This window comes from Macaca thibetana, chromosome 6 (genome assembly GCF_024542745.1).
Source record: "Macaca thibetana thibetana isolate TM-01 chromosome 6, ASM2454274v1, whole genome shotgun sequence".
In the NCBI taxonomy this organism is placed as follows: domain Eukaryota; kingdom Metazoa; phylum Chordata; class Mammalia; order Primates; family Cercopithecidae; genus Macaca; species Macaca thibetana.
In genome coordinates this window covers 34,573,105-34,600,368 of record NC_065583.1, presented here as the reverse complement: position 1 = coordinate 34,600,368, position 27,264 = coordinate 34,573,105, and the positions used below count along the sequence as shown (strand labels likewise).

General features: G+C 40.1%; 1 protein-coding gene across 5 annotated transcripts in view; it reads right to left on the bottom strand.

The window, feature by feature from the left end:
- Nucleotides 1-27,264, bottom strand: part of PPP2R2B (protein phosphatase 2 regulatory subunit Bbeta) — a 487,138-nt gene that overhangs the window by 443,850 nt on the left and 16,024 nt on the right. Inside the window, exon 1 of one of the 5 annotated variants that reach the window (XM_050794013.1) lies at nt 19,202-19,719. The exons of 3 other annotated variants lie outside the window; for them this stretch is intronic. In XM_050794013.1, coding sequence (XP_050649970.1) covers nt 19,202-19,280 — 79 coding nt within the window. In that variant the 5' untranslated portion in view covers nt 19,281-19,719. Of the gene's footprint in view, nt 1-19,201; nt 19,720-27,264 lie in introns of those variants that run through there. One more of the 5 variants, XM_050794010.1, reaches the window with a different exon arrangement.

Sequence of the window (27,264 nt, the reverse complement as noted above, 5' to 3'; positions counted from 1 at the left end):
TGGCCTCCAGCTCCATCCATGTCTCTGAAAAGGACATGATCTCATTCCTTTTTTTGGCTGCATAGTATTCCATGGTGTCCATGTACCACATTTTCTTTATCCAGTCTATCATTGATGGGCACTTAGGTTGATTCCATGTCTTTGCTATTGTGAATAGTTCTGTAATGAACATGTACATGCATGTGTCTTTGTAACAGAACAATTTATATTCATTTGGGTATACACCTAGTAATGGGATTGCTGAGTCAAATGGTATTTCTGCTTCTAAGTCTTTGAGGAATTGCCACACTGTCTTCCACAATGGTTGAAATAGTTTACCTTCCGACCAACAGGGTAAAAGCATTCCTTTTTCTCTGCAACCTCACCAGCATCTGTTGTTTTTTTGACTTTTTAATAGTAGCAATTCTGGCTGGTGTGAGATAGTATTTCATTGTGGTTTTGATTAAATGCAATTATTTTTATGCATTTGGAGAATTAACCCTGCCCTTAAAATCCATTGAAACATAGCATTAGAAAGACATTTTGTGAAATTTAGTAATGGCTTAATTTGTGTCTAGATTAGCAAGTGATGGAAACAGCAGAGAGGAAGTATGAAAAAGAAAATCAACAAATTCTATTAAGCTATTGAAATGTGTCAGAAATTTTGCTAACCACTACATGAATTAGCTCATTTAATTCCACATTAAACCTATACAGTCTTATCATGACTCAAGTTTTTAGATGAGCAAACTGTATGCCAGAGAGGCTAAGTAACTTTGCCCAAGTTAGCATGCAGTAGAGCCCAGGGAACCTGGGCAGTCTAATGACAGCTTAACCACTCCAGCATACAACTCTTGAAGGAACCCACAGTAGCTTCAGGAAAAAAAAATATTAATATGTGCCTAAGATAGGCAAGTCACAGCAACAGGGGCAGTGGAATCAATTGTCTGAAAGAGTCTATACCACAGGCTTATTTAGGTAACCAGTATTCAAATCAGAAAGAGCTAAAGACAGAGTGACTTCTGGCATTATGATCCAAGAAAAACTTAGCTACATGTGAGTAAATTGTTAGGCAAAAAAAAGGTAGGATGGGAACTTATCCTTGAATCTCTGAGAGAGAGAAAGGGGTGTATGTGTGTGTGTACATATATGTATATGTATATATAGGTATGTAATTGTAAATATACATATGTATAAATATATACATAAATACATTTGTGTACTCAGGTTCTTTGTTTCCTAACATTCATTTTGGTGCTGAATGAGAATTTTACATTGGGATGTATGTGTGTGTACAAGTATGTGTTGAGTGAGCGAGAAACTTTTGTGTATCATGGGATATGTATCTATGCCATCTGTAGAATGGCATAGAATAGTACTGAAAACCACCAATACCCTAAGAGTGGTGTGAGGAGGGATGAGTCAGACCGGGAACAGCATTTCCTGACTGCCCACTCACAGGCACATTGCCAGAAGGTTTTATTTATTCTCCAGGTTCTAGTCTTCAGATTCATAAGAACAGATAATATTGATTTTTATGAGAATTAGAGTGATTAACCACAAGACTGTACTCTCCAGGGACTCTCTTTTATTTACCCTTGTTTACCAGCATCTAATACTCTGCCTGGTATAAAGTCAAGACCTAATAAATGTTTGTTGAGGGAATAAGTAATAAATTTATGTAATGTTTTGTATTTATTAGATCAGTTCCTGTTGTAGAGTCATTGCCCTCCTGGGTTACGGAGAAACTGGCACTCAGATTGTGTTATGGGATACTTTTAGAACCAAGGTTCTTTGACCCATTAACAGACCCACTTCCTGGTATATTTTTTAGGGGTGTATAGAGACATAAATTCAATAAACAAGAATTTATTGAGCTCTATTATTTGAACACTATCAGAGGGAACTGGGGATGGCTCATTGAACGAGCAGGCCAAATCCTTGTTCCCATAGAGCTTACATTCTTATAAGTTAAGCAACAAAATAAGTAAATGCATAACATGAATGGGTGATAAAAGCTATGAAAAATCAGGGAAAGGAGAATGAGTTTGACGGAGGAATACTATATAGTGTCCCCTGGGGACAGAATTCTCCAGGGCCTAGAATCAATTTAATGAGAATTTTAAGTGACATTATTAAATTACATTAAATACTTCCTTTATTAAATTAAATTGATAACTTTTCAAAGATTTCAACTGCACCCAAATTATAAAGTTCTTGGGAAACTATTTTCTACTTTATGTTTAGATTTCTGTTCAATGAGTAGCTGGTGGGACAAAAGGATGGCAACAATGATCAAGAAAATAAACTTCTAGAGGAAACAAGGAAGGAATTATAATAGCCAACATATTTTGGGTACTTTCCCTATGCTGGTAAACACTTTATGTTCATTATCCTAGTTTATCACCAAATGATTTCTGTGCAATAGGATTATTCTTATCTCCCTTTTATGGCAAACAAGGCACAGTAAGATTCCGTAAGTTGCTCAACATCACTTAGCTAGTCGGTAGAAAATCCAGGATTGAACCCAGGTGGTCTGATCTAGGGCCAAATTATTCCCTTGTAGGATTAAGTAAACTGCCCCAGAATCCAAGTTTTCTAACTACTAAGATACACTGCTTCTTTTAAAAGTATAATGAAGTAGGAGGGCTTAAGTATTTGAGATTATTATTTTTTTTAAACAAAACTGCAATCCCCACCATGAAAAGATACAGTATTCCACGATGACCTTTCTATTCTTTGAATACTATATTGAATTTATTCTAGCCTTTGTCCAGTCCTCTGTGCTTGCAGTTCCCTCTGCCTGGAATGCTCGCCACTGGGCTCTTCGCGTTGCTGACCCTTTCCCATCAGTCAAGCCTCAGTTCAAATGCATCTCTTCAGAGATGCCTTCCCTGTCTGCCCAATTGCTGGTAGCCCATCACCCCTCAGTCACTACCATGATTTATCCTGTTGTTATGTTCTTCCCAGCCCTTATCACTATCTTAAAAGTTACTGATGTTCCCCATGGCTATTTTCCCCTACTAATATGCAAATGCCATGTTGTGGGTGGCGGTATTCATTGTAATTGGTCCAGAACCTGACCTCTGCCTGTACATCACAGAGGCTTCAAAAACACTGAAGAAATGAATGCTGTCCCTTGGGTCTGAAGACCCAGATAGATCCCAGCGGGCTCTACTTCTGTGCAGGATCATGCATCTGCCCACTATCCTGTGCAAAATTAGAGTACAAGATGGGAAAAGAGATATCTGCAACTGGGGCCTGAAAAATACTTACCAATAAGCAACCAAATGAGCCACAACTGCTCAGAAACCTGCCATGGAGACCATCTATGAAGCCTACTTGCAGGAGGACCAATTTGGAGTCAATTTCTGCAGTTAAATGTATGTAAGTTCATCGTTTCAATTTTATCTGAATCTCCTTGTTCACGTCTTGTTTTTAGTTCCTACCTTAATTTGGACCTAATGCTTGTCATGATTAATCAGCCATTTCCTCCCACCAGAATGTAAGATGAGAGCAGAGATCCATCTGTCTTCTACAGCACTGTATACTCAGTGTCTAGAAGCATGCTCAACACATAGTAGGTGCTCAAGTAATACTTAATAAAGGGATGAACAAATGGCCCAACACTAAATTTCCTCTGTAGACAAAGGCAGGTGGAAGAGCAGAATGAAACATTTATTGAGTCCCTTCCAAGCCCCAGGCACTGTTTCAGATGATTTTATGTATCTTATTTCATTTGTTTACCCTGTTAAGTGGCAAGCTTTGAGAGTCTCACTTATAAAAAGCTAGAATTCACAGCTTGGGTATCACTGGAAGCCTCAAACTTTAATCAGTTTGGTGAGGTCTGTGCCATGACCTGATAATGCTGTTTCCAATAAATAATTATTCAAATAAATAATTTTGTATGATACCCTAGCATATCTGAGGATCAACAGACAATTGTAATGAGAGCCTTGGCCACCACCTCACCTATAGGATCACTTCCATTTATCATCTCAGCTCTAATTTATCTGAATCAAAGTTTAAAACACAATTTCCAAACAGAAGACTAGAAATAACTGCAAATAAAGTGAATTTGAAGGAGGCTGTTCCCAGGAGGTACAGAAAGCTTAGCGTAGGTCAGTCAGACAGGGACAAATGCAAGCTGGCACAGGGTCATGCTTGAGATTGGGCTGGAGAAATTGTAGGAGAACCAGTTCATAAAAAATGACTCTCCCAAATCCCCAGCCCTGAGCTCAAAACACTCAGACTTGGCCCATTACTTAGTGATGCTTCAGGGGCTCAGTGTGTGCAAACATGTAACATGTGCCCTGGCCCTGAATTACCCTGTTAGGTGCTCGGTGTGAGGAAGGTAGCACTTATGAGAACATTCTTGAAGGCTTAATAACAGCGGAGAGTCTTTTCAGCTCATTCTGTGTGTAAATAGGGCCACTTTCAAAGAAAGATGAGTTTCCTTTAAAAAAAAAAACAACTGTAAAATAATAGTGCCATTACACATGCCTCCCTCAGCCATTTAAAAATACCTTGAGGCTGGTTCTCTCCTGAGGGCTTATCAAGACACATGCTTGCCATGTAGTCGGTTCTTTATAGTGTATCCTTAAGGTGTTTTTCCCTCTTCACAGAGCTGCTACTCAGGTCAGCACATTGTTCTAAGGTATTCCCAGGAATGTCAGAAACAGTCAAACCACTTTGCTTGTAAGTACAGAGGCCAAAACACCACCGTAGAGTCCACAGGCTGGTTCAGTCCTCGTAGTTTACACTAATTCTCTGTGTGGTTTTGGGTAGCTCACCCGTGGTTTTGGGTTAACCTCTCCGCAAGATGGTGGGCAGGATCTAAAAAGGGCTTCCATGTCACTTCCAACTCTGGCTGTCTGACTTGATGAGGACTGTCAAGGGCCAGTGGGTGCCCTCCTCTCCTCACAGGCCACAGCAGCCATCTAGAAAATAGCTCTGTATACAGGCAAGGGAGAAAACTGACATTGTTCCTTTGCTTCTGAGTTCACCTGTAACATCCTTCCTTTAGCAGGTCTGCAGCTATGCTCTCTCCAACTGAGACTTAGAGAACTGGGCATTATAAACAGCACATATAATCCCCTTTTCTCTACCATCGTTGTTCCCTGGTGCTAAGTCCAGAGTTTCCATACCCTGAACTAGACATGGAAGAAGAAAGGAGACTACGCAAAGTTCAGCGGTGCCATTTTTTTTTTTAAACTTTGTCATCCTAGGACAAAGTTTCTTGAAATATTATGCTTCGGGTTTTTTCCTCAAAAGGCACTGGGGTACTTCTTGAAGATGGTGATTCTTGGGCTCAGCTCAGGATCTACTGATTCAGATCTTTAGGGGGCTGTAAGTCCCCAGATCTTCATTTTCTTTATTTTTATTATTTGCTTTTCATTCATTTGTTTAACTCTTTTCTAGCATATCTTCATGGTGTCTAACACTTCAGTGACAAAGCTTTGTTGATGACAGTGTGGGGGATTGCTTTGAGATCTTCTAATTAAAAGTGCTCTGGGACTACCCAGATTTTCGGTTACTGAGTACAAATCTGCATTTTAAGCCAAATACTGTAGATAATTCTTATTTATGGTAGCTAACATTTGGAAACTACTGTCCTAGAAAAAGGGAGACCAACTTTTAGCCTTTTTCTGCTACTAACCATGATGATTATTCATTCATCCAACAAAGATTTATCATTCACTACTATATGCCAGGTACAACAATGAGCGAAAACACAAAGAACCAGTTCTCACGGAGCTAGCAGTCTAGCAAGAGAAAGAAATGATAAACAAATACATAATATGTCAAGTAGTAAGAAAATCTAGGGAGTGAGATGAAGGGTGAGTGATGGGAGGTACGCTTTTCAGACAAAGTAGGCAGGAAGGCCTGTATGTAGGATGATCGTGCAAAGACAAAAGAAGTGAGGAAAAGAACCATGCGGCTGAGGGAAGAGCGTTCCAGGCAGAGGGAGCCACAAGTAGAAAATCCCTTTCCTTTGCTATGACCTGGTGGTGTTTTGGCCTCTGTACTTACCTGCAAAGTGGTTTGACTGTTTCTGACATTCCTGGGAATACCTTAGAACAATGTGCTGACCTGAGTAGTAACTCTGTGAAGAGGGGAAAACACCTCAAGGATACACTATAAAGAATGGACTGCATGGCAGGCATGTGTCTTGATAAGCCCTCAGGAGGAAACAGAGGTGTATATCCCCCAGGAGAGGGGATGTACGTGGTCTGTTTGAAGAACAGCAAGGAGGCCAGTGTGGCTGAAGTGAGGTGAGTGAAGAGGAGAGTTAGAGGAGATCAGGGGCTAATATCTTGTAGCTTGATTGCATTATTTCTAGGCTGCAGAATAATACTATACAGTCTGGATTGTGGAACAATGATTTGCGGTGATAATATGTTATACACCTGTTTATTAGTCTTTTGTCCTTATTTATGCTGTAACTCCCTGTTCCTGGCTGAACTCCTAAGACAACCTAAAATAGGTCTTTTGCTTGAGAATTGGGGCAAAGAGTAAGAAAGCTTTGGGAGGGAGGTGCTGTGGACCAAACTGTGTCTCCCTGCAAAGTCATAGTTTGAAGCCCCAACCCCCAACATTATTAAATGTGGCTGCATTTAATAATAGGGCCATTAAGGAGATAATTATGGTTAAATGAGGTTATTAGGGGTGGGACCTTAATTTAACAGGACTGGTGGTGTTTTTGCAAGAAGAGAAATGCAGAAAAAAGACCGCACGAGGACTCAGTTTAGAAGGCGGTCATCAGCAAGCCAAGGAGAGAGGCCCTAGGAGAAACCAGCTTGCTGGCAACTGGATCTGAGACTTCAGCCTCCAGAACTGTGAGAAAATAAACTACTGTTGTTTAAGCCACCCAGACTCTGGCATTTTGTTATGGCAGCCTTAGTGAACCAATACAGGACGGTAGGGCCAGGAGGTCTTCATTTAATTATTCACCCATTTACTTCCTCAGTCTTTGCTGCATGCCCAGTATGTGCAAGGCACTGTGCTACTTCTTTGCATGCATTATTTTATTTAATCTCACAGCAATACTGAGGTAAATTTTATGACCATCACCTTATAGATAAAGAAACAGAGGCTTAGTTAGGGGCAGTCAGTTGGCCAGGGGACATGTTGGAGCTTTTATTCAAATGCAGGACTGTGACAGTAAAGCCTGTGTTTTCCTTCCATCTCAGAAGCGGGAGAACAGAGGTGTGGAGCCAGCCTACCTGGGTCTAAATCCCACCTCTCCTGCTTGCTAACTATGTGACTTTGGGCAACTTAATTATCTTTCTGGGCCTTGATGTCTGCATCTGTAAAATGAGCACAATAAATGCTTTCCATTAACTAGGCTGTAATTAGCACTAAGTGAGCTAATACATTAAAACACTCACAACAGGGCTAGCCACCTAAATGCTTATTATCACCCTGAAGTCATAGGGCCCTGCTTGAAGGAATTTGAAATCTTTCGGCTGTACAGAATATGAAAACTCTCCTCATTCTCATGTAGAGTTTTCATGTGGAAAGGGCCTCAGGTTTCTTATTTGGTAGTTCCAAGAACTAGATTTCAGTGCAATGTAAAGACTTAGGCATACTTGGCATTGTCCAGAAGTAGAATGGCCAGGTTTGAGAGGGGGTGATCTGTCTGTTGCTATCTGGTCAGGAGTGTTGCGAGGAGGTTCAGGGCTCCTGTGAAGGACTGGCATAGAAGAATTCAGAAGTCTTCTCTTGCATAGGAATTTTATAATTCTTTCTAATGGGATGGGAATAGGTGTGCTACAGGACTGGCGCAGCTCTGCTTTCCTTGCACAATATCTTTTCTTTCTTTCTTTCTTTCTTTTTGTTTTTGTTTTTTTAAACTGAATTGTGTTGCCTTTAGACAGGGCTTGAACTCACAAATTCACAACAGATAGTATCATGCTTTTTTTTTTTTTTTTTTTGGTTCATGCTACGTGCTTAGCTTCTGCAGGAGTTTACATTTGGGGTTCCGACTCCCATGCTTAAACATCCTGTCATCTGGGTTATAGGACAATGAAAAGATTATTAATTAAGGTAGATGTGGCATCCTAACCTTGGCTTGTAAGAGTGACTGTTGGTCAACTCCCCTGAGAGGGCTGCCTTGCTGTTTCTATAGGAATATATGCAACTGAGCATATGCACAATTCTTTCTGGAGGCTTTGACGCAGCAGCTATATCTTGCTGAATAAACATGATATGAAAACATTCTTAGTGGTTCTGTCCTAAGACTGCCTTTCCTTTTCTTCCAAACATCATGCTCTTGTAAGTGGTCTGCCTGGAAGAGCACACTCACCCCTATGCCTGGAATGTTTACTGCTACTTCCAAACAGAACAGAATGTGTTTCTGCCACTGCTCATTGAGAATAAAAAATTCTTTGTCTGGATGTCAAGACAATAAACAGGTTTCCATGTTTATAAAGCAGTTCTATTCAGATACAGTCACAGATAGACATTCAGGAATTTGAGGGCACACCTACAGCCATTTACAACTCTACATAATGTAACAGTAAGGAGTGTTTCCAGTGACCACTTATCTCTGTTTTGTGTGTTCTACCCCTTAAAATATATTCATGTACTGCATAATGACATTTTGGTCAATAACCAACCACATATACGATGGCGATTCCATAAGATTTTCAAATTGTATTTTTAGTGAAGCTTTTCTACGTTTAGATATGTTTAAATATGGAAATACTTACCATTGTGTTACAATTGCCCACAGAATTCAGGACTGTAACATGCTGTACAGGTTTGTAACCTAGGAGCAATAGGCTATACCATATAGCCTGGGTGTGTAGTCAGCCCTATGATCTAGATTTATGTAAGCACAGCCTATATTTCCCCAATGATGAAACTGCCTAACATGCATTTCTCAGAACATATTCCCATCATTAAGCGACGCATGACTGCGTGCTAATCCGCTCTTAGCTCTTCTAATGTATTTTCCTCACAGCAGTCACACAAATCTTTTCATGCAGCAAATATGATATTTTCTTTTTTTAAAAATGCACACCCCTTGATAATTTACAGTTGTTCTCTGGCTTAAGATGAAACTCTGTAATTTACGTTACAGAGGCACACAGGGTCACATCACTTGATAGCCTCATTTCCACTGTACCCCATGTTGGTCTCTGTGCTCCAGCTACAATGACTTTCCCTCAGAATCTTGCTTTCACCATGACCCTCTGGGGACTGGAACTTGCAAATGTACTCTCCTTTGCCTAAAATATCCTCTCTCTCATTCTTCCTAGTTAAGTTTGACTCATCCTTCAGATCTCAGCTCAAGTGACACTTCTTTAGGGAAGCTCTCCTGATCTTCCTGTGCATAACAAAGCCTCATTAGATCTTGTCCTAATGTCATATCCTCTCCATTGCTGCATTTGTCACAGTTTACATTAATTTATCAGGTTAATTTATTTGCCTACCATAATAGCAGGAGCCATACCTATTTTTACTACCTGTGAACCCATCGCCCAGCTAATATCTGACACATAATAGAGATGTTCTTTATGTGTGTGTTTGTATTTTTTGAATAAATGAATAAATAAATGAATAACTGCTCTTGCAAGGCAGTTCACAGAATACTGAATTTGCTCCCAAAATTTCCCAAAAAGTGACATTCTCATGTATCAACAATAAGATCCAGAGCAGGCTTTCATACATATCTTCAAAGTCATACATTTATTTGCCTCCTGTTTGCTTTTTCTACTAACTGTGCTTTTGCAGACACTTTTGAAGATAAAGGCCTTGGCCCTCTCAGCCCATCTTTTCTCTCAGTTCAGTCTGCCAGTGAAGAAACAATGACTCAGAAAACTAATGAGCCAGTCTCTCTAACGATGGCAGTGATTTCACTGCCGGTGATTTTTCTATTAGATTTATAAAATTGAGTCAAAATGAAGGAATTGCCTTGGGGCACAAAAACCAAAGACAAAAAATAGATCCCGAAACACAAATCAAAACAGCACTGATCAGTGTGTGTTACAGGCAAACACCAGTCAAGGTGATGTAGGTTGAAAGAGTCAAAGAATGAAAACAGGAGCCTCTTTTGCTGGGAACAAGCAAAGTGGGAGGAACCCCAGATTTGCAATTGAAGAAGCTTGATGTCATGCTGGTAAGACCCAGACCTGTCAGTGTAAGTACAGGTGCCATCTATTAGGTGGCTACCAGGCACATTGCATTCAATGTCTTGATTCTTACAATTAAACATGAAAAGGAAGCATTATTACTTCTATAAAGTTGAAAAAAAAACACACTCAGAGGATAAATCACTATAAGTCATAATTAAAACTCTAGTTTATCTGATTCCAAAGTGAAAGGCATTTGCAACCAAATATTTCATCTCACAAGTCCTCCCTCACTCTTTTCACCTGTATAATGTGGATAATACCATGCAGACTTGGGATAATCATCCTCCTGTGATAACACAGGGAGAATGCCTGGTGCTCAGTTAGTTTTTATTAAACTTGAGTATCTGTCCTCCCTCTGCTGAGTTCCTTATGGATTATATTAGAAACTCCTGAAAATGGGTTACCACTTCTAATTTAATATGGGAAGATTTTAGAGGGGGATATACTTCCCAAAGCACATATCCCTTAATCTGATGCCAACATCACCAAGTTTCATTATATTGTCGTTTGACTCTGAGGCATAGCAGGATTAGTCAATTTCTCAAGGGGATATCACGTGTGAAGAGGACTGGAATCTAGATGACTGTGAACTGCAGGCCCAGAATTCTTCCTATCACCACGTTGTATCAAAACACACAAATGTAGAGAGGGATAGGGAGAGATTTGTTAAAGGACACACATTTATAGCTGGATAGGAAGGATAAGTTCCAGTGTTCTATACCACTGTATGATGACTATAGTTAACAGTACTATATTAGCTTCAAATATCTGGGAGGAGTATATTAAACATTTCTAACACAAAGAAAGGATAAGTGTTTGAGATGATGAATATGCTAATTACCCTAATCTGATCACTGTACATGGTAGGTGTCAAAACATCACAACATATGCCATGAATATGTACAATTATTTGTCAATTTTTAAAAAGTTTCTTAAACTCCACCCCCCAAAATGTACAAAGGCCAAGAACTGATTTCTGGGGCCTCTACTAATATAAAGAGTATTAATAATAGCTAATTTTTATTAAGCTCTTAATTTGCACTGGGTAATGCACATCTACTTGGTATGAATGATCACATTTACTCACCAAAGCACTTGTCTGATATATGCAACATTTCCCTCCCTTTTTATAGATGATAAAATTAAAGGCCAGGAAATAAAATGACTTTCTGTATATTAGGTAGATGTTTTCGCCAATACCTGAATATAAACTCTTGAAGCAAATTCACAGCTACCTTGAAGCAAATAAGTGCTCAACATAGTTTCACTGAACTCTTAGGTAGATGACAGTGCCTTGATTCTTCCCACGGCAGGTACTTTTCTGCCAGATATCAGAAGCCTTCACCAAAAGTAACCTCTTTTCAGCTGCAGATTTACTGTCATTTTAGAGAGATTTTCTCCCAGAGCCCTTCCCTTGAGCTTTTAGTATATTTCTCTAGGCTGGCCATTGCTGAGTTCTTACCTCTGACTGTAGAGAAGATTCACTTGGGGAAGCTTAAAAACTGAGATTCCGGGGGCCCAGTTCCAGGGGATGTAATTCAATAGGGCTGTGGTAGAGATAGCTCTGTGTATTTGCCGAGGTGATTCCCATGCATAGCCAGGGTTAAAACCTGTTAGAGTTGTGTGCGTACGCCTTTTTCCCTCTTGCTAGTCACTGTACCTTAAAGTACAGATGAGTGTTTTTTTTCTTTTAATTATCCATGTGCTAAGAACAATGCCTGAAATGTTGTAGGCAGTCTTGTAGGGCAGCAGAGAGCCTGGACTCCGGACTCAGGCAGTGTGGGTACACACCCTGATCTATCACATTTTGGCTGGGTGGTTTTTGATAGGTTACTCAGTCTTTTTGTGCCTTATCTGCTCATCTGTAAAATAGGGAAAATGAATAGTACTTATCTCATAATATTTTTGAGAGATAGTAACTGTAATGTACTTAGCACAAGGCCTGGCAAGTAATGAGCCTACAATAAATGCTAGCTTTGTAGGTAAGCAAAACATTTAATGGACTATCCTTTGTTATTGCTGTGGTGAATGCAGTGGGAAATACGAAAGAAGAATGTGACGCCCCATTCGTTGACTATTCACAGCCATTATGCTAGGTGTTTTACAACACTTTTTTTCACTCTCATAACAATACTTCGATATATTATCATTAGAGAAGGAAATACACCAGTTGAGTAATGGAAGGTCATCCAGCAGGTAATTAAGAGTGCTGAGATTGGAATTCAGGTTTGTCTAGTTTTGAAACCCATTTCCCCCACTTTATTCCTAAGACTTAATGTAAACATTCCCTCATATATTCGTGCTTTCAATCCACAAATATTTATTATATGTTTGATATGTGGGAGAAACTGTTCTGCCTACTGGAGATATAGAAATGTACAAAACAGAGAAAGCCTCCGCATTCATGTCACGTACATTCTATAGTGGGAAAGACAGGCAACAAACAAGTTAAGAGATGTATAACAGGTCAGGTAAAGATAAGTGCTATGAAGGAAAAATAAACAGGGTAAAAGTAACCGGGGGTGGGAAAGGAGGCAGAGAGAGAGAGAGAGAGAGAGAGAGAATCTTGAGAGAAAGGGAGTGAGCATGTGTGTGTGTGATATTTTACATAGGAAGGCCAGGAAAGGATGCTCTGGTGAAGAAACATTTGAGTGATGGATGTGATAAGATGCAATTGGATTCCTGATATTTTTAAGAGGTGAAGCCCAAAGGATTTACCACAGAATAGGAAGAATGATATGAGAGAAAGAAGGAAATTGAGGCCGGCTCCAAGGTTTTTGGCTTGAGTCTCTAGGAGAACAGAGTTCCCTCTTACTTCCTAGGCTGGAGAAGAATTCTGCACAAACAGGGGTTTTTTTTCAGGAGGGAAATCAACAGGTCTGTTTTGAGGTCTCTACTATGCATCTGATTGGAAATGTTGGCTAGGAAGCTGGACGTACAAGTCTGCAGTTTAGGGGAGAGATTGGAGCTGGATATAGAAATTAAATCAATGATATATAAGCCCATAGGAGTGGATGAGATCACTTATGAGCAAGTATACGTTAAGGAGAGGACTGATTCCTGGGCTTCAATGTTTACAGGTTAGGAAGATGATAAGGAACTGGCAGGGAGTCTGAGACTACAAGGGAGAGAGAAACAGAGAGAAAGAGTGCGTCTTGAGGCCAAGACAAGAAACCCCTTCAGGAAGGACAGAGCAATCATCTGTCGGTGTTGCTGAGGGCTGCAGTGGGAAGAGGACTGGAAAAGCATGACTGAACTCTGCAGTGTGGTGGTCATTGGTGACTCTCACAAGTGCAATTTTGGTGGCATGATAGAAAGCGCAAATCAGAGGAGCAGTGGCAACAGTGAGTGTGGATGACACTTTCAAGACATTTTTCTGAAAAGAGGAGCAGGTGATGGGGCAGCAGATGAAGGAAGATACAGGCTCGTGAGATCAGTGTTTAAAATGAGATGATTTATAGCATGTGTGTGGACTGTAAAACATGACCCTGTAGAGAGAAAAACCTTGGTGCTGGCAGAGTGGGAACAAGTGCAGGAGTGATGTGCTTGGGTAAGACAGAGGGGAGGTGACCCGGCTTAAAGTGGAGGCTTGGCCTTAGATGAGAGCAGGGATAATTTATGCATTGTATATACAATTCAAAAAATATGTTTCAGACGTAAAGCGATATCAAACAATGTAAGGTTTTTGCCTTACTTAATTCTTACAATAACTCCTTGAGTTGAACATTACTATTTCTATGTTACAGAGAAATGCTGTGCGCACTTGGAAAAGACTTTAAATGTAGGTGTGCATTTATAAGATGAGAGAGATGGATGAGAAAATGAGTAGTCAGGGAAAGCTGTGGGTGGATGTGCGTTTGACGTGGGCTATGAAGAGTGGGTTGGTTCTAAATATGTGAAGGGGACTGAGAAGAGAATTTCAAACACTTGAAAAATAAGAATCCATAAATATGAAAAAGGCACAAAATATAGTAGTAATGAATCCATTCTTAGCATGTACCCTGGAACCAGACTGCATGGGTTCTAATCCTAGCCCTTGCATTTAACAGCTGTGTCAACTTAGACTAGTTATTTAACTTGTCTGTGACTTGGTTTTCTCATGGATAAAATGAGGATAACAGTGTTGACCTTATAGAATTGTTAGGGACACACACACACACACACACACACACACACAAACACATCCATACCCACATTGATATACACATGGTAAAATTGTGCCTAGCAAATAGTATGCATTCTATGTTTTACTTATTCTCGTATTATTATTATTTATAATATAACAAAGAATTAGAAAAATATGATGCTATTTTTCCCTCTGTGTGTGTGTGTGTGGACTTCCAGCAAACACGCTTCCAGTGTCACTAAGATACTTGCTTTAAGATATGTCCTCCTCTTGAAGGAGCATTGTTGATAGAATATGGGTCAGTTTGTTTATTCACTCTCCCATTGAGTCCTTCATTTAAGAAGGATTTCTTGAGCATCTACTCAGAGTCAAGCTCTGTACTAAACCAGGATGCCAAGACTGAAGATGAGTAGGGCAGAATTCCTGTGCACAAGTTGCTGCTGGCCACTCAGGAGACAGACATGTAAACAGACTGTTTCAATGTAATCTGAAGGCTGTTCTCATACTCAGAAGGAAATGTGCAGTGTGATATAAAGATTAAGAGTACTGATTTGGGATTCAGAGAATTTGGACTTGAGTCTTGGCTCTACCACTTCACTAGCTGTGGTCCTGAGTAGGTTGCATCCGAGTCAGTTTCCTCATCTATATACATGGAGATAATGGCGTTTAATAAGAGAGACTGTTGTGAGGAGCAAATGAGATGGCACAGGCACAGCCCTTAGCACACAGCCAGTGGTCCACAGGGTCCATGGTGCGGAAGCTGCTGCTTCTTATTTCTTCTTTCCACTCTCCTTGTGGTTTGTGTGACTCATAATAACAACTTCATTTTTGGAGTTGTTGAAGACATCTTCCTAGAAAGACTCGACTCAAGCTGAGTTTTCAAGCATGGGGAGAGATTTGCAGCATGGAAATGAGAGAAAGACAATTTTGGGAAAGGAAGAAGCACATGGCAAGTCACACTACCCTTGTCCCTTTAGGAAAAGAAAGTGTCCCTACTGATTTGTTAGATAACAATAACAGGCCCTCCATTGCCTGGTGCCAAATTAGATCCACCAGAAAATATCAGGCAAGGTTCCTTGTACTTCACTGACTCTCTCTTTTCTGTTTTGTTTCTTTTTTTTTTTCAGATGGAGTCTCACTCTATTGCCCAGGCTGGCGTGCGTTGGTGTGATCTCGGCTCACTGCAACATCTGCCTCCCAGGTTCAAGTAATTCTCCTGCCTCAGCCTCCTGAGTAGCTGGGACTACAGGTGCCCACCACACCCAGCTTAAATGGCTTCTTTATAGCTATGATTGGAATTTTGTTTCTGCAATTCTGATACCACTTCTGTGGATGAATCCTCCCCTACCAAGGGGAAGGTGTTATGTGCTTCGTTAATGAGGTCCACAGAGAAGGAAGTCAGTCCAATCCTCTTCGCAAAACCCTGATTATGGATCTGCACTATTTGGTTGCCCTGGCTTCTGTTTGTATCTTCTTATTTCAAGTTAAAGAACACTATAATAAAACTAGTTCCTTAAAGTATGGTTACAGAAGGCTCCCCAAGCCACAATGATAAAAACAATTTTTGTGCATGTAGGTGTGAATGCTTTTCAGAATATTTTTCACATATGGTTTTGGAAATTTATCCATACAACAGCCTTGGTATTTGTCATCTTTCATTCAACAAAAATTTACTAAGCACCTATAATGTGCCTGGTATTGTTCTGGTTCTGGACGTGTGACAGTTACACATGGGTCCTGCTTCCAGTGCAGCAGGGAGGCAGACACTAACAAAACAGTCACATTGGTTTCCCCATAATGACAAATTAGTGTAAGTGCTTTGAAGTAAGAAATCCAGTTCTTTAAGAACTGTGATCAGCTGAGGGTCAGGATTGCTTCTGAGCTTGAGCTGAGAGTTGAAGGTTGGAATTTACAAGCCAAGGGGGCAGAAGGAAAAGAGAAGCAGCCCAAAAGTCTATGGTGGGAGGGAGAATGTTGAGGAACCGAAGAAGGCCTGTGTATCTGGGGGTCAGGCAAGATAGAGCGTATTTGACACCAGTCAGGAAAGTCAGGCAGGGTCAGAATATGCAGATCTCGCAGGCCACAAAACCACAGAGAGGTTTCAAATGTGAGTTTTTGTGTTTTAGTGTGGGGTGGTAAGGTAATCATATTTTTAAAAAATTATTCTGACAGCTACATGCAGAACCAAATCTCCATCTAATGGATGAAAAAGCAGGCTTGAGGGCTCAGAGTGAGGGAGGAAAGGGAAAAGGAACCAATAGTTGTGAACCATATATTGTTGATTTACCTTATATACAAATCTGTTTCTATATATAATGTGCTTAGATAATGCCTTTGATACACTAAATACAAGTGAACGCTGGTTATTACTATTATTATTATCACCCTGGTATTTCATTCTGAATGTATTTTTTTGCAACTATCCTGTGGAGTATTGTTATATATATTTTAAAATGAGGAAACTAAGACTCAGAGACGTTAAATAACTTCTCAGTATCTCTCACTTAACATGTAACAGAGCTAAGATTCAAAGCCTATGGCCTTCCTGAATTAAAAAAAAAATGATAAAGAGAAGTTGGGAAGACAAGCCAAGTTTTCTAATTAGGATGGTTCTATCCCCTAAGAAGCCCAGAAATTGTTGAAACTCTTAAATTTGTTCTAGAGTTTCTCTTAAGGAGATTGTTTGGGTTATTTGTATTTATTTGACTTTCACAGAGATATTCACACATTATTCATTCTGCACCTTTTCAAATTAATAAAATGTGAAGTTCACAGCCATATTTTTTTCTAGTATAGACTACAGGGTGACACGATTGCCAATGATATAAACACACACACACACACACACAAACACAACCTCAGGCGTATTCTGATATTTTTTTCCCCAGACAAACTTTAAGTAAGTATAACTAGTTTCTGGTGACACAGTGATGTGTTTGAGGAAACCACTCATTGCTTAAGGTAATGTGAAAAATAAAGCAAACTTCAATATCTAAGAAAACACATGGGCATGGGACTCAAAAACAGACGGCACCTATCATGTGCAGAGCATTACAAAGAACTTTATTCAATGGTCACATTTCATCTCAGCATCCTTGTTATAGCTAAAACTGGGCATAGAGCAATTAAGTGACCTGGCACTGCTTCCTTGGCACCTTGGCACATAACTCATGTCTTTTCCACTGTGTCCCAGAGCCTCCTCCATGATGTTAATGTTTGACAAATGCTATTTTCCTTACCCATTGTCTTTATCAGGTTTACAACAAATTTAATTACATGCCATTCTACCCTCCCATCCTGAAATCTGGTGATCGTGGGTGAAGCAGAAATTGTTTTGACATAAGCAAAATGGGGTTTCCATTTTAATGAAATAAATCAGTGAAATTCAATTTTCACAAACAACTTTAAAAGTTCTTGTTGTTGCAGTGGTTTTTTTCTGTATGATATAGGATGTTTCATCTGATTAATACACAAGACAGCAACTGAGTAGACCAAGAGTTTAAATTTTCAAAGTCTAAGCAGGCAGGAGAGGACAAGAGAACCAATCAGAAATACAAAAGTCATCTAGGCAGTTTCTCTATGGCTTTAGATCTTTAGTATTGGAAAAGTTCTCCTGGAGATTTTGGTCCCTGCCATTCTTCCATTCCTCTCCTCCCCTCAATATGGATAAGGACTTACTAAGTTTCTCTCCACGGGGAAGAAAAGATTTCTCAGTGAACCATTTCCTTTTGCCATCAATACATTTTTAAAGGGAAATATCCAACTGTAAAAAAAAAAAAAACTATGAGATATCAATGTCTAGGAAAAATACCACCCTCAGTCTCAATTCAAGGGTGATCCCAAATGTTAACTCCCTTTCCTGAAGGTACTAATAAAAAATTACCTTATGGTATAATGCATGCTTCCTTCATTTTAAACACACAGCACCCAATCTCAGGATTCTACTTGGAGGATGAAGACAAGAGTGAGTTTTCGGAAGAGGCTTGTCGCCAGTTCAGTTCCAAGACAGTGTGGCTAGACATGAGTTGGAGTCACAACACCTCACCATCCTCAACCCTTTTCAATCAAATACCACTAGCAGGACAATCCTTAAGCCTTAAAAATGCCCAGCCAGTTGCTTTTCTTGAAATTGTTCTTTTTCTAGGATATGTCAGATCTAAAACACAGGCAAATCACATATAGAAGGCATATAACCAGCTTCTGACTATAGAAATGTTGAATTCTGCAGTGCTTAGTTGAAGGGGAATTGCCAGAATGTTTGCAAGGCACACATACACGTATGCATAGCATGCTAGGTTAGAAGGCAGCAGAGAAGGTCCCCAGAAAAAAACAGGAACTGGGGAAGGTGTAGAAGGCTCAGCCTACCCTCTCTTTAAAGTATTAACTTAGGACCCCCAGAAACCACATTTCCTGTAGGTGCCGAAAGTCAGCTGTGTTCTTACTGCTCTGTAACCCAAGTACAGACTCCAAGTGAACCAGTCCAACAATCAACAGTCCCTAGTGATGTACTAAGCTAATTCTATTTTGCTAATTGCTTTCTTGGGCATGGACCAAGTTATCAAACAGACAGTGACAAAACAGAGAGCTCGGAAAGATGTATGTGGCAGCACCTACTGATTTTTTTTTCCTTGACACGAGTTCCAATGACTTGTTTGCATGGTAAATGAAACAAGGAAAATTGGCAAAATATTTCTGAGTTATTTTCCAATTAGCTGTGTCAGCTTTGAGATTACCTTTGCAACATTATTCTGCTTTTCAGAAAACACTTCCCTTTCCTTGTACAAGACAGACTGATTTTAGAAGCAGATCTAAGTCTGTCGGATATAAGCTTTTGCCAGGAATGACAGTCACCTAGTAGCTACAGAAAGCAGCATCAGCAGAACCTGTGGGAAGTCAGACACCAGCCCACTTTTCCCACCCACCCACCAAGATACTCTCCCTCTCTGGTCTGTACCTTCCGTGTGGCAGCTGGAAGAAAGGATGGTGTTCGGAGGTCTGAAGATGTAAGGCAGGTAACGAGAGAAGCATTTCATCTTCCAAATAAAAAATAAAAATCTACATAAAAAAACAGTCTCCTGAATCCATAAGGATTCTCTCGGCCTTTTAAGCTGGCTACATCACCAATATGTTTATGTAGGTTCTTTCCCAGATTTGCAAAGCTGGGGTGCCCGAGGAATAACTGGCGATGGGTCCCATTTTGCCATCAGCGCCAGGAAGCACTGCCTTACATTTCTGCATGCAGCTCAAACTCAGAAGCCCCCAAGCAAGCCGGGATATAGCCTCTTCATTGGCTGAAGCTCCTCCGAGCAGGATTTGCTGAGTAAGTCAGTCCTGCCTGTAAACACACGCTGAAATGCTCTGCCTGAAACCTCTACCTTTTCCCATGTGGTGAGTTTCTCTTTTCGCAAGAGAAATCCAGCAGGATATGGGAGTAGTGAGGATAAGTGACCATCTCTTATTTAGCTGAAAGATCAGATGAAACAAAGACAGCATAGTGTTCCGCCCTGGAGAGAGATGGCTGTTAAAAGGAGCTACCCGTAATGCCATGGATCTCAGGAATATTAAAGTACAGTGCAATGAAATGGGTCTCTGTCCTTGCTTAATCTAGATTTAGTTCTATTTTTTAAAATACTAAAGCCCAAACAATAGGACCATTTATCATTTAGGTGAAGCCCAAAGCTGGGTTGAGTAGTCGGTGACAGAGGGCTAACACAGACAGATTCTGTGCTCCATTGCTGCCTCTTTCTTCCCCTGCCAGCCTTAACAGCGAAGCAATAACTTAGTTCTGAGTTATTCACTCTCCAAATAGAAAGCCACAACACAGGAAGAGAGACTAAACCCAAAGGAACTGACCCTTCATCAATCCATGTACCCTGATGGCATTAAAAAACATGGAAAAACTAAGTTGATCCAAGGATTACACAACTTTACCAAAACTCTGAGATTTCAAATGAGAGAGAGAGAGAGAGAGAGACACAGAGACAGACAGAGACAGACAGACTGATATTATTTAAGGACATGACCAACCACAAGGTATAAGTAATTTGGGATGGGGAATTGGTTTGGTTTTGGCCCATGAAATAATAATGACTTTGGAAACCCTATCACTGGAAGGCAAGAAAGCACAGGGCTTCAGTTTGGGGTTTATAAAATCTGTCAAAGACACTATTGTATATAATGAAGAGGAAGAGACAAATGTCCTTCATGTTGCATTCAGAGGCACAAGGAAATGATTTAAATGCCCATAAAAGAAAACCAACATTTTCCTGAGTAAGATTTTTAAAAATAAAATAAATGTGTTCCTTGAAAATCTGATGGAAAAATATTTAAGCCTTTATGGGCTCTCTTCCTTACAAAAATACTTAACTCAGCATTGGAGAAATGTGCTGGTCTCCCCAGGAGGGAAAAAACAAAGTCATTAGAGTGCCAGAACAGCCCATGGTCATGTCAATCCATTCCCCCACCAGTATGCCACTTCTCTGGCTCTCGGACTGTTATGACATGATGACAAACTGCTGGCAGAGTCGGGCCAGTTAGTTCTGCAATAATCATATAACCTCCTTAGACCCAGGACTTGGCAAGGTAGGGCCATCCTAAGTAAGGTGCTGTTTAAACATTGCCTAAGTGGTCTGGTTTGTTTGCGTGAGTAATTTCAAACTCGCAACACAAGAGTATATGCAGGAGTGTCTTCTGAAGAGATACTTCATATCTAACCTCTGGCCCGCAGGATGAGAGTGGAAGGAGTGTGGGCTTTGGGTTCAATTTGACCCTGACAGTTTACATTCCAGTGCATTCACTTGGTGGCCAGGTAGAAATGAACAAACTTTAACACTGCAAACCTCAGTTTCTCCATCTATAAAATGGGAACAATAGCAAGGTTTTCCTCATGTATTCTTGAAAGAAGTGAGACAATAAGCATAGAGATCTGGCACATTGCAGGCACGTGATAAGCTACCAGTGTTGCTGCTATTAGCCTTCTCTGAGCTTCTGTGCCATGCACCAACCTAAGAGTAGTGGAAGAGGGGATGTGCTTAAGAGGAGTGATGCTGCAGTTAGACAGCCAGGGTTTAATCCTGCCTTAGACATTGACTTACTGTGTGATCTTGGGCAACTTACTTAACATATGTCAGCCTCATTACAGGCCTAACAAGGATAATAATAGAATCTTAAATGATATTGTTGAGGACACAATAGGATAGTTCATATAAATGGCTTAGCTCAGCGTCTAGCACATTGTAAGTGCTTCCTAAGTTTAATTACTATTGTCTATAACAGTAGTACCAGCCCTTAATTACGGCATATTACTTTATTTACTTACCTATCTTATCTAAATAATGAAAGTTCAAACTCTTGAGGGGAAGATCAATGTCTAATTCATCTTTATATTCCTTCTTCCTCACCCAGTGCCCGCACAAAGTAGATAGTAAATATTAGGTGAGTAAGTGAATGGATGAATGGATAAATCAATATATATAGGTAAAGCTTCTGGAAGATATTTTGTACTTTTTATGTGTGTGTGAAGGTCCTTTACAGCACAAATGAAGTGGATTTGAGCCTATCATAAAACTGGAATAGATCATTCAAACAAAGGCATTATGGAATTTTTAGATAGACATGCTTCAACTTTAATTGTGTATTTCAGTCTTAAATAAATGGTAGGCACTTAGTGAATACTTTCTAAGTCAATAGTAGGCACTCAGTAATTACTTCCTGAGTGAAAAAAAGACTCACTGAGGATTATAGCCATAGCTATCCGCAAAGAACTCAATAAAAACAAAACAGAACAGACAAAATACTGTCTTCTCAATTAGAAGCAAAAAAAAAAAAAAAATGAGACTAGAACTCAAGTCCCAAATAGGCCTCTCCAAACCAGCCAATACCTCTTGACCTCAACTGAAAATATGTTTTCAATTCAAATCTTAAATGATTGATCTAGTGTAAGGTCTAGGCACCTATCTACTCACATGCAGAATGGGCAAGAGGCAGAAAAAACAAATTTGAAATTTCTTTGGACAGGTGAATCTGCTGCAGGTAGTTTGCACTGCACCATTTGAACTGCTTCAGTGTGCTTCTTGTCTATTTGATTCTCTCAACAATCCCATTTTACAGAAGAGAAAACAGGCTGAGGGGATATAATAATTCATCCACAAGAGATCCCCTATTTCCGCACTGGAATCACCTGATGAGCTAGTGAAGAATGCAGATTTCACAGTCCTCAAGCCAGTGGATCCAGATTCCCTGGGGGATAAGAAGTGATTCTTCCTTGAAAGTTTGAGAACCTCTGGAGTAAGATGTTTAATTTCACACTCTGGCTTGACAAGTTTGGGTAACGGAAAGTTTTCCAAATACCTTCGTCCTAAATCACGTATCCAACCATTTGTTGCCACCCTGATGATGTGTCAGGCTGAGTGATGGGGACATAGGATATGATATACCACTGCTGCTCTAAAGAAGTGCATATTCCAGAAAAAACAGATGAATGAACTGTTTTAATACAGCCACATATGGGCTATGGCAGCAGGAAGAGGATATGAAAAGACTCTTTGGGATTATAAAGCCCCAAAAGGTCAATGTTAGAGATCCATGCTTTTGCATTAGGCATTATTTATAAAAAAATAAACAAAAAACACCTCCTGTTAAAAGGCAATTATCTTACTGGGAGGCATAGCAAATGAAGAGTTAGCAGTCATTAACTCTGTAAGTGGCATTAGTCTCTGATACATCTAATGTCGTCACAGATAAGAGCAGGGTCACCAGGAGAGGAGAGGAATGGTGTCATTATAAGGAGAAGGGAGGATCTAAAGCAATGGCAGAGGTTTCTGGAGGGAGAGCCGAAGAGCAGAAAGAGGTCTCTGAAAGGGAAACCAGGAGCCTCAGAGGAAGGAAAGATAAAGGTGACCCATTTAGGTGCCATGTGAGAAGGCCCCTTGAGTGTGGCAGAGCAGAGTCCAGAGACAAGAAATTTCTCCAGATGATTTCTGCATGTCAGGTTCTGACAGTGGCAAACAAGCAATTAATTGGGAGTTTCTTGAATGCTGTGCTCTGGACTAGGCTGCTCTAAGCTTTTCTTTAGACTGACCTCCTGGGAGAGCAGAAGCAATCATTTCTGCCCGCCAAGTCCAGCTGGAGCCCCTGCCTTTGGGCCAATGGACTTGGAGTCTCCTAACTGCCTGTTCTCACTGGTTCCAGTCTTGTTGCCTACCTCATTGAGGCCCAAGTTTTACAGAAAAGTTACCCTGATAATTCTCTTTGTATGTTTTTATAACCTCCTTTGGGGGAAGGTTCATCATTACAGTTTTACATTTTGCTATGAAGGAAACTAAATCCCAGGAAAAAAAATTAGCTTATTTAATATTAATCAGGATGAGTCTGCCCAGGTTTTTACTCTTAAGTCAAAGCAAAGCAAATTCCTACTCCTTCTTCAAATCTTAAATGAAGTGCTACATCTCCAAGGAGAGGTTTCTTGACGCCTCAGACTGGATCAAATCCCCCTCTTACACACTCGCACACACCATGTTCCTCTTTTAAAATACTCGTTCCTTATTGAGCATATTTACTGAGCACCTGCTTAGGCCAGGCACTGCGCATAGTGCTAAGGAATCCATAGTAAACATGACGATAAAACACCTACTCTCAGCCAGGTGTGGTGGCTCACCCCTCTAATCCCAGCATTCTGGGAGGCCGAGGTGGCTGGATCACTTGAACTCAGGAGTTTGGGAGCAGCCTGGACAACAGGGTGAATACTCATCTCTAAAAAATATACAGAAAATTATCTGGGTGTGGTGGTACCCACCTATAGTCCCTGCCACTTGGGGGGCTGAAGCAGGAGGATCACTTGAGCCTGGGAGTTTGAGGCTGCTGTGAGCCATGTTCACACCACAGCACTCCAGCCTTGGTGACAAAGTAAGTGAGACTCTCTCTCAAAAAAAAAAAAAAAAAAAAGAAAAGAAAAAGAAAAAAAAAACTACTCCTCTTCTTTGGGTATAATAACCATTCCCAACATATACAACTCATGAGCTGCTGTGAGGATTAAATGAGGTAATCCAGTAAAGTGCTTAGAATTCTTTAATAATTGCTGTTTAGTATCTGACACCCTGGCCAGACTCTAAGTTACAAGAGGGTAAAAATTTGATTTTTTTTCTGCTGAATTCTGACATCAAAGTTTGCTGCCTGGAGCATAACAGGAGTTTGATAAGTACATGCTGGATTGAACTGAGCTGAATTGAGTTGAACTGAAGAAAGAAAATTCTGACAATTTCCATCACACTTCCTACACCCACTAGCCAGTGTGTGAAATTCACAACTTGTTAGATTCTGGCCTGAAAGAAAGAGGATCCTCTTTGTGGTTAATTCATTTATCCATTCATTCATACAATATAATCTTTTTAGCAGCTATTAAATGCCAGGCACTCTTCTAGGTGTTGGGGATACAGCAGTAAATAACATATTGAGGTTTAGCTCTTTGAGCTTATATTCTCAAAGAAAGAGGTAGGCAATAAACAAACATTACATCAACAAGGTTATTTTAGGTGGTGAAAAGTAGAATGAAGGAAATAAAGTGGACCACGGATTAGAGAGTGACTGCTTTGCTTGATGGTCAGGGAAGGCTTCTTGGAGGAGGTGACATTTGAGCTGAGGCTGAAAGACAAATTAATGGCCAAGGAATGGGTTTGGCCCTCTCATTTACCCCACTATAGCCTGCAATTTATCCTCACAGAGATTTCCTCTTCTAATTTAACTAACTACCTACATATTTTTTAAATAGTTTATTTAACATTTGTTTCACTGCTTTAATATAAGCTCTAGGGGAACACGTAGTGTGTTGTCTTTCTCACTCGTTGCATCCCCTAGACCTTGCAGAGCAGTCAAGAGTGAGTTGATTCATATTTCTGATTGGCAGTCTGCACTGATGATTCAGCCAGCTCTCTTGGCATGTGACTAAAGCAAGAGAGAGGTGGGCAGCTACAGATAAGACTGAAGAGGACTTTGAAGATGGGGGTCAGCTCCATTTAGAGCAGCTGCTACCAGGCAGCAGGGGGAGAAATAAAGCCCAGTGCCTCACAACAGAAGATTTTGGCTCTCATTAAAAAGAACGAAAGAAGGAAAAGCACAATAAAGCCAATTACGTTTTCCACCAAATTTTCTATAGTAACACTCATAGTACCTAGAAAGAGTAGACAAATAACATCTCCTAATTTATAAAGGGAAGTCAGAGCAGGTAGGCAACAGGGTTTTGTTTGTCTATTTGTTTTGCTTCTGAGCCATGGAAACATGATTTGATTTTAACAGATGATGATAATGCAGTCATGTGCTTAATGACATTTCGGTCAACTGTGGACTGCAAATATGAAGGTGTCCCCATAAGATTATAATACTGTATTTTTCCTGGACCTTTTATATATTTCGATATGTTTGGATACACAAATGCTTATCCATTGCATTACAACTGCCCACAGTATTCAGGACCGTGACATTCAGGACTGTACGGTGTTGTAACCTAGGAGCAATAGGCTGTACCATCTAGGTTTGTGTAAGTGCACTCTAGGATGTTTGCACAATGACAAAAATTGCCTAATGATGCTCTTCTCACAATGTTTCCCCATCATCAAGTGATGTGTGATGGTAGTAGTAATAAGAGGAAACCCAAATCTATATTCATCTGAGTTCTTCATTCATCTGAGTGACTAGGTTCCAGTTACTCTGCTAAGTGCTATACCTAGAATATCATGGAATCCTCCTGAAAAACCTATATTAAAGTAAATATCATTATTTTATCTGTTTATAGATGAGGAAGTTTACACAGGGACATTAAATAAAGTCAACTGCAAACAAGTGGAGGAGGTAAGATTCCAGTAAAGGCTTTCCGCTCACCCCTCCCCTCAGGCTGTCCCATGCCACTGTGTTCTCTGAGTTGCCTGATCTGAACATTATCTCCCCTACAGTCTCGTATAGGACATGGCACCAAGACTGAGACCAAGATTTTGTATCTACTTATTTGGAACTTGTGGGTATTTCATTAGGGTTGGGCAAATTTACCTCTGACCTATTTGAAAGAAAGGGTTTGCTAATGACTACCATAATCATGTAGAAGAAATCTAGCCAAATCTGCACACGTACCTATCAATGCCTCCAGAGATCCAACGTGTGTTGAAAGTTTGCTATTCCTAGGACATGGTGCCAAGGACTGTGAGATTAGATGCATGTATAGGCATATGATGTAAAAGGGAGGGAGGGAGGGAGAAAGTGGGGAAGAAGAGAAGGGGGAAGAGAGGAAGGAGAGAAGGAAGGAAGGAAAGGGAAGGGAGATAGGAAAGAAATATAAAATTAAGTAATAAATATATGAATATTACAGAAGGGCCAAAAGAGAGTAACAGATAAAGTGCATAGTAGAAAACTCTCGTACCTAAATGGAACATTGGGACAGAATCCAAGAAGGCTTCCTGGAGGTAGTGGCATCTAAGATAGGCTATGGAGAAGAAGAATTTGCACGTATGAAGATATAAGTGGGAAGAGTCTTCTGGTAAGAGGTAACAGTATCAGTTTTATTAAAACAGCTCAAATTCACTCTTTCTCCTATTTACTACAAATTAATAGAATTATAAAAACATATTTTAAATATATAAAGCAGATTTCAGCTGCTGTGTTTGGGCTATGCACTTATTAGCTCTCGTTTGGAAATAGTGGGCTTTAACATTTCTTGTCCAAGCGGGATAAAAAATGTTCCAATTATTCAGTCTACATAATGCCTCACAGCCTTCATAAAAAGAAAGCATTCCAAAGCAAATCCCGAATGTGCTTCCTGTTCTGCAGAAGAAAAAAAAATTGTCCTATCTGCTTCCTTCCCAGACATCTCTGCATTTCAATTAAATCGTGAATATTATGAAAAGGAACCAATATTCTGATATGAAACAATATTTTAAAAGGATAACTGTGACTCTGATATCTATTTTGACCTTAGAGCCTTCCCCAGGATTAGGCAGCGTATTTCTTTTTGGACAGATGAGAACTTTAGAGGAT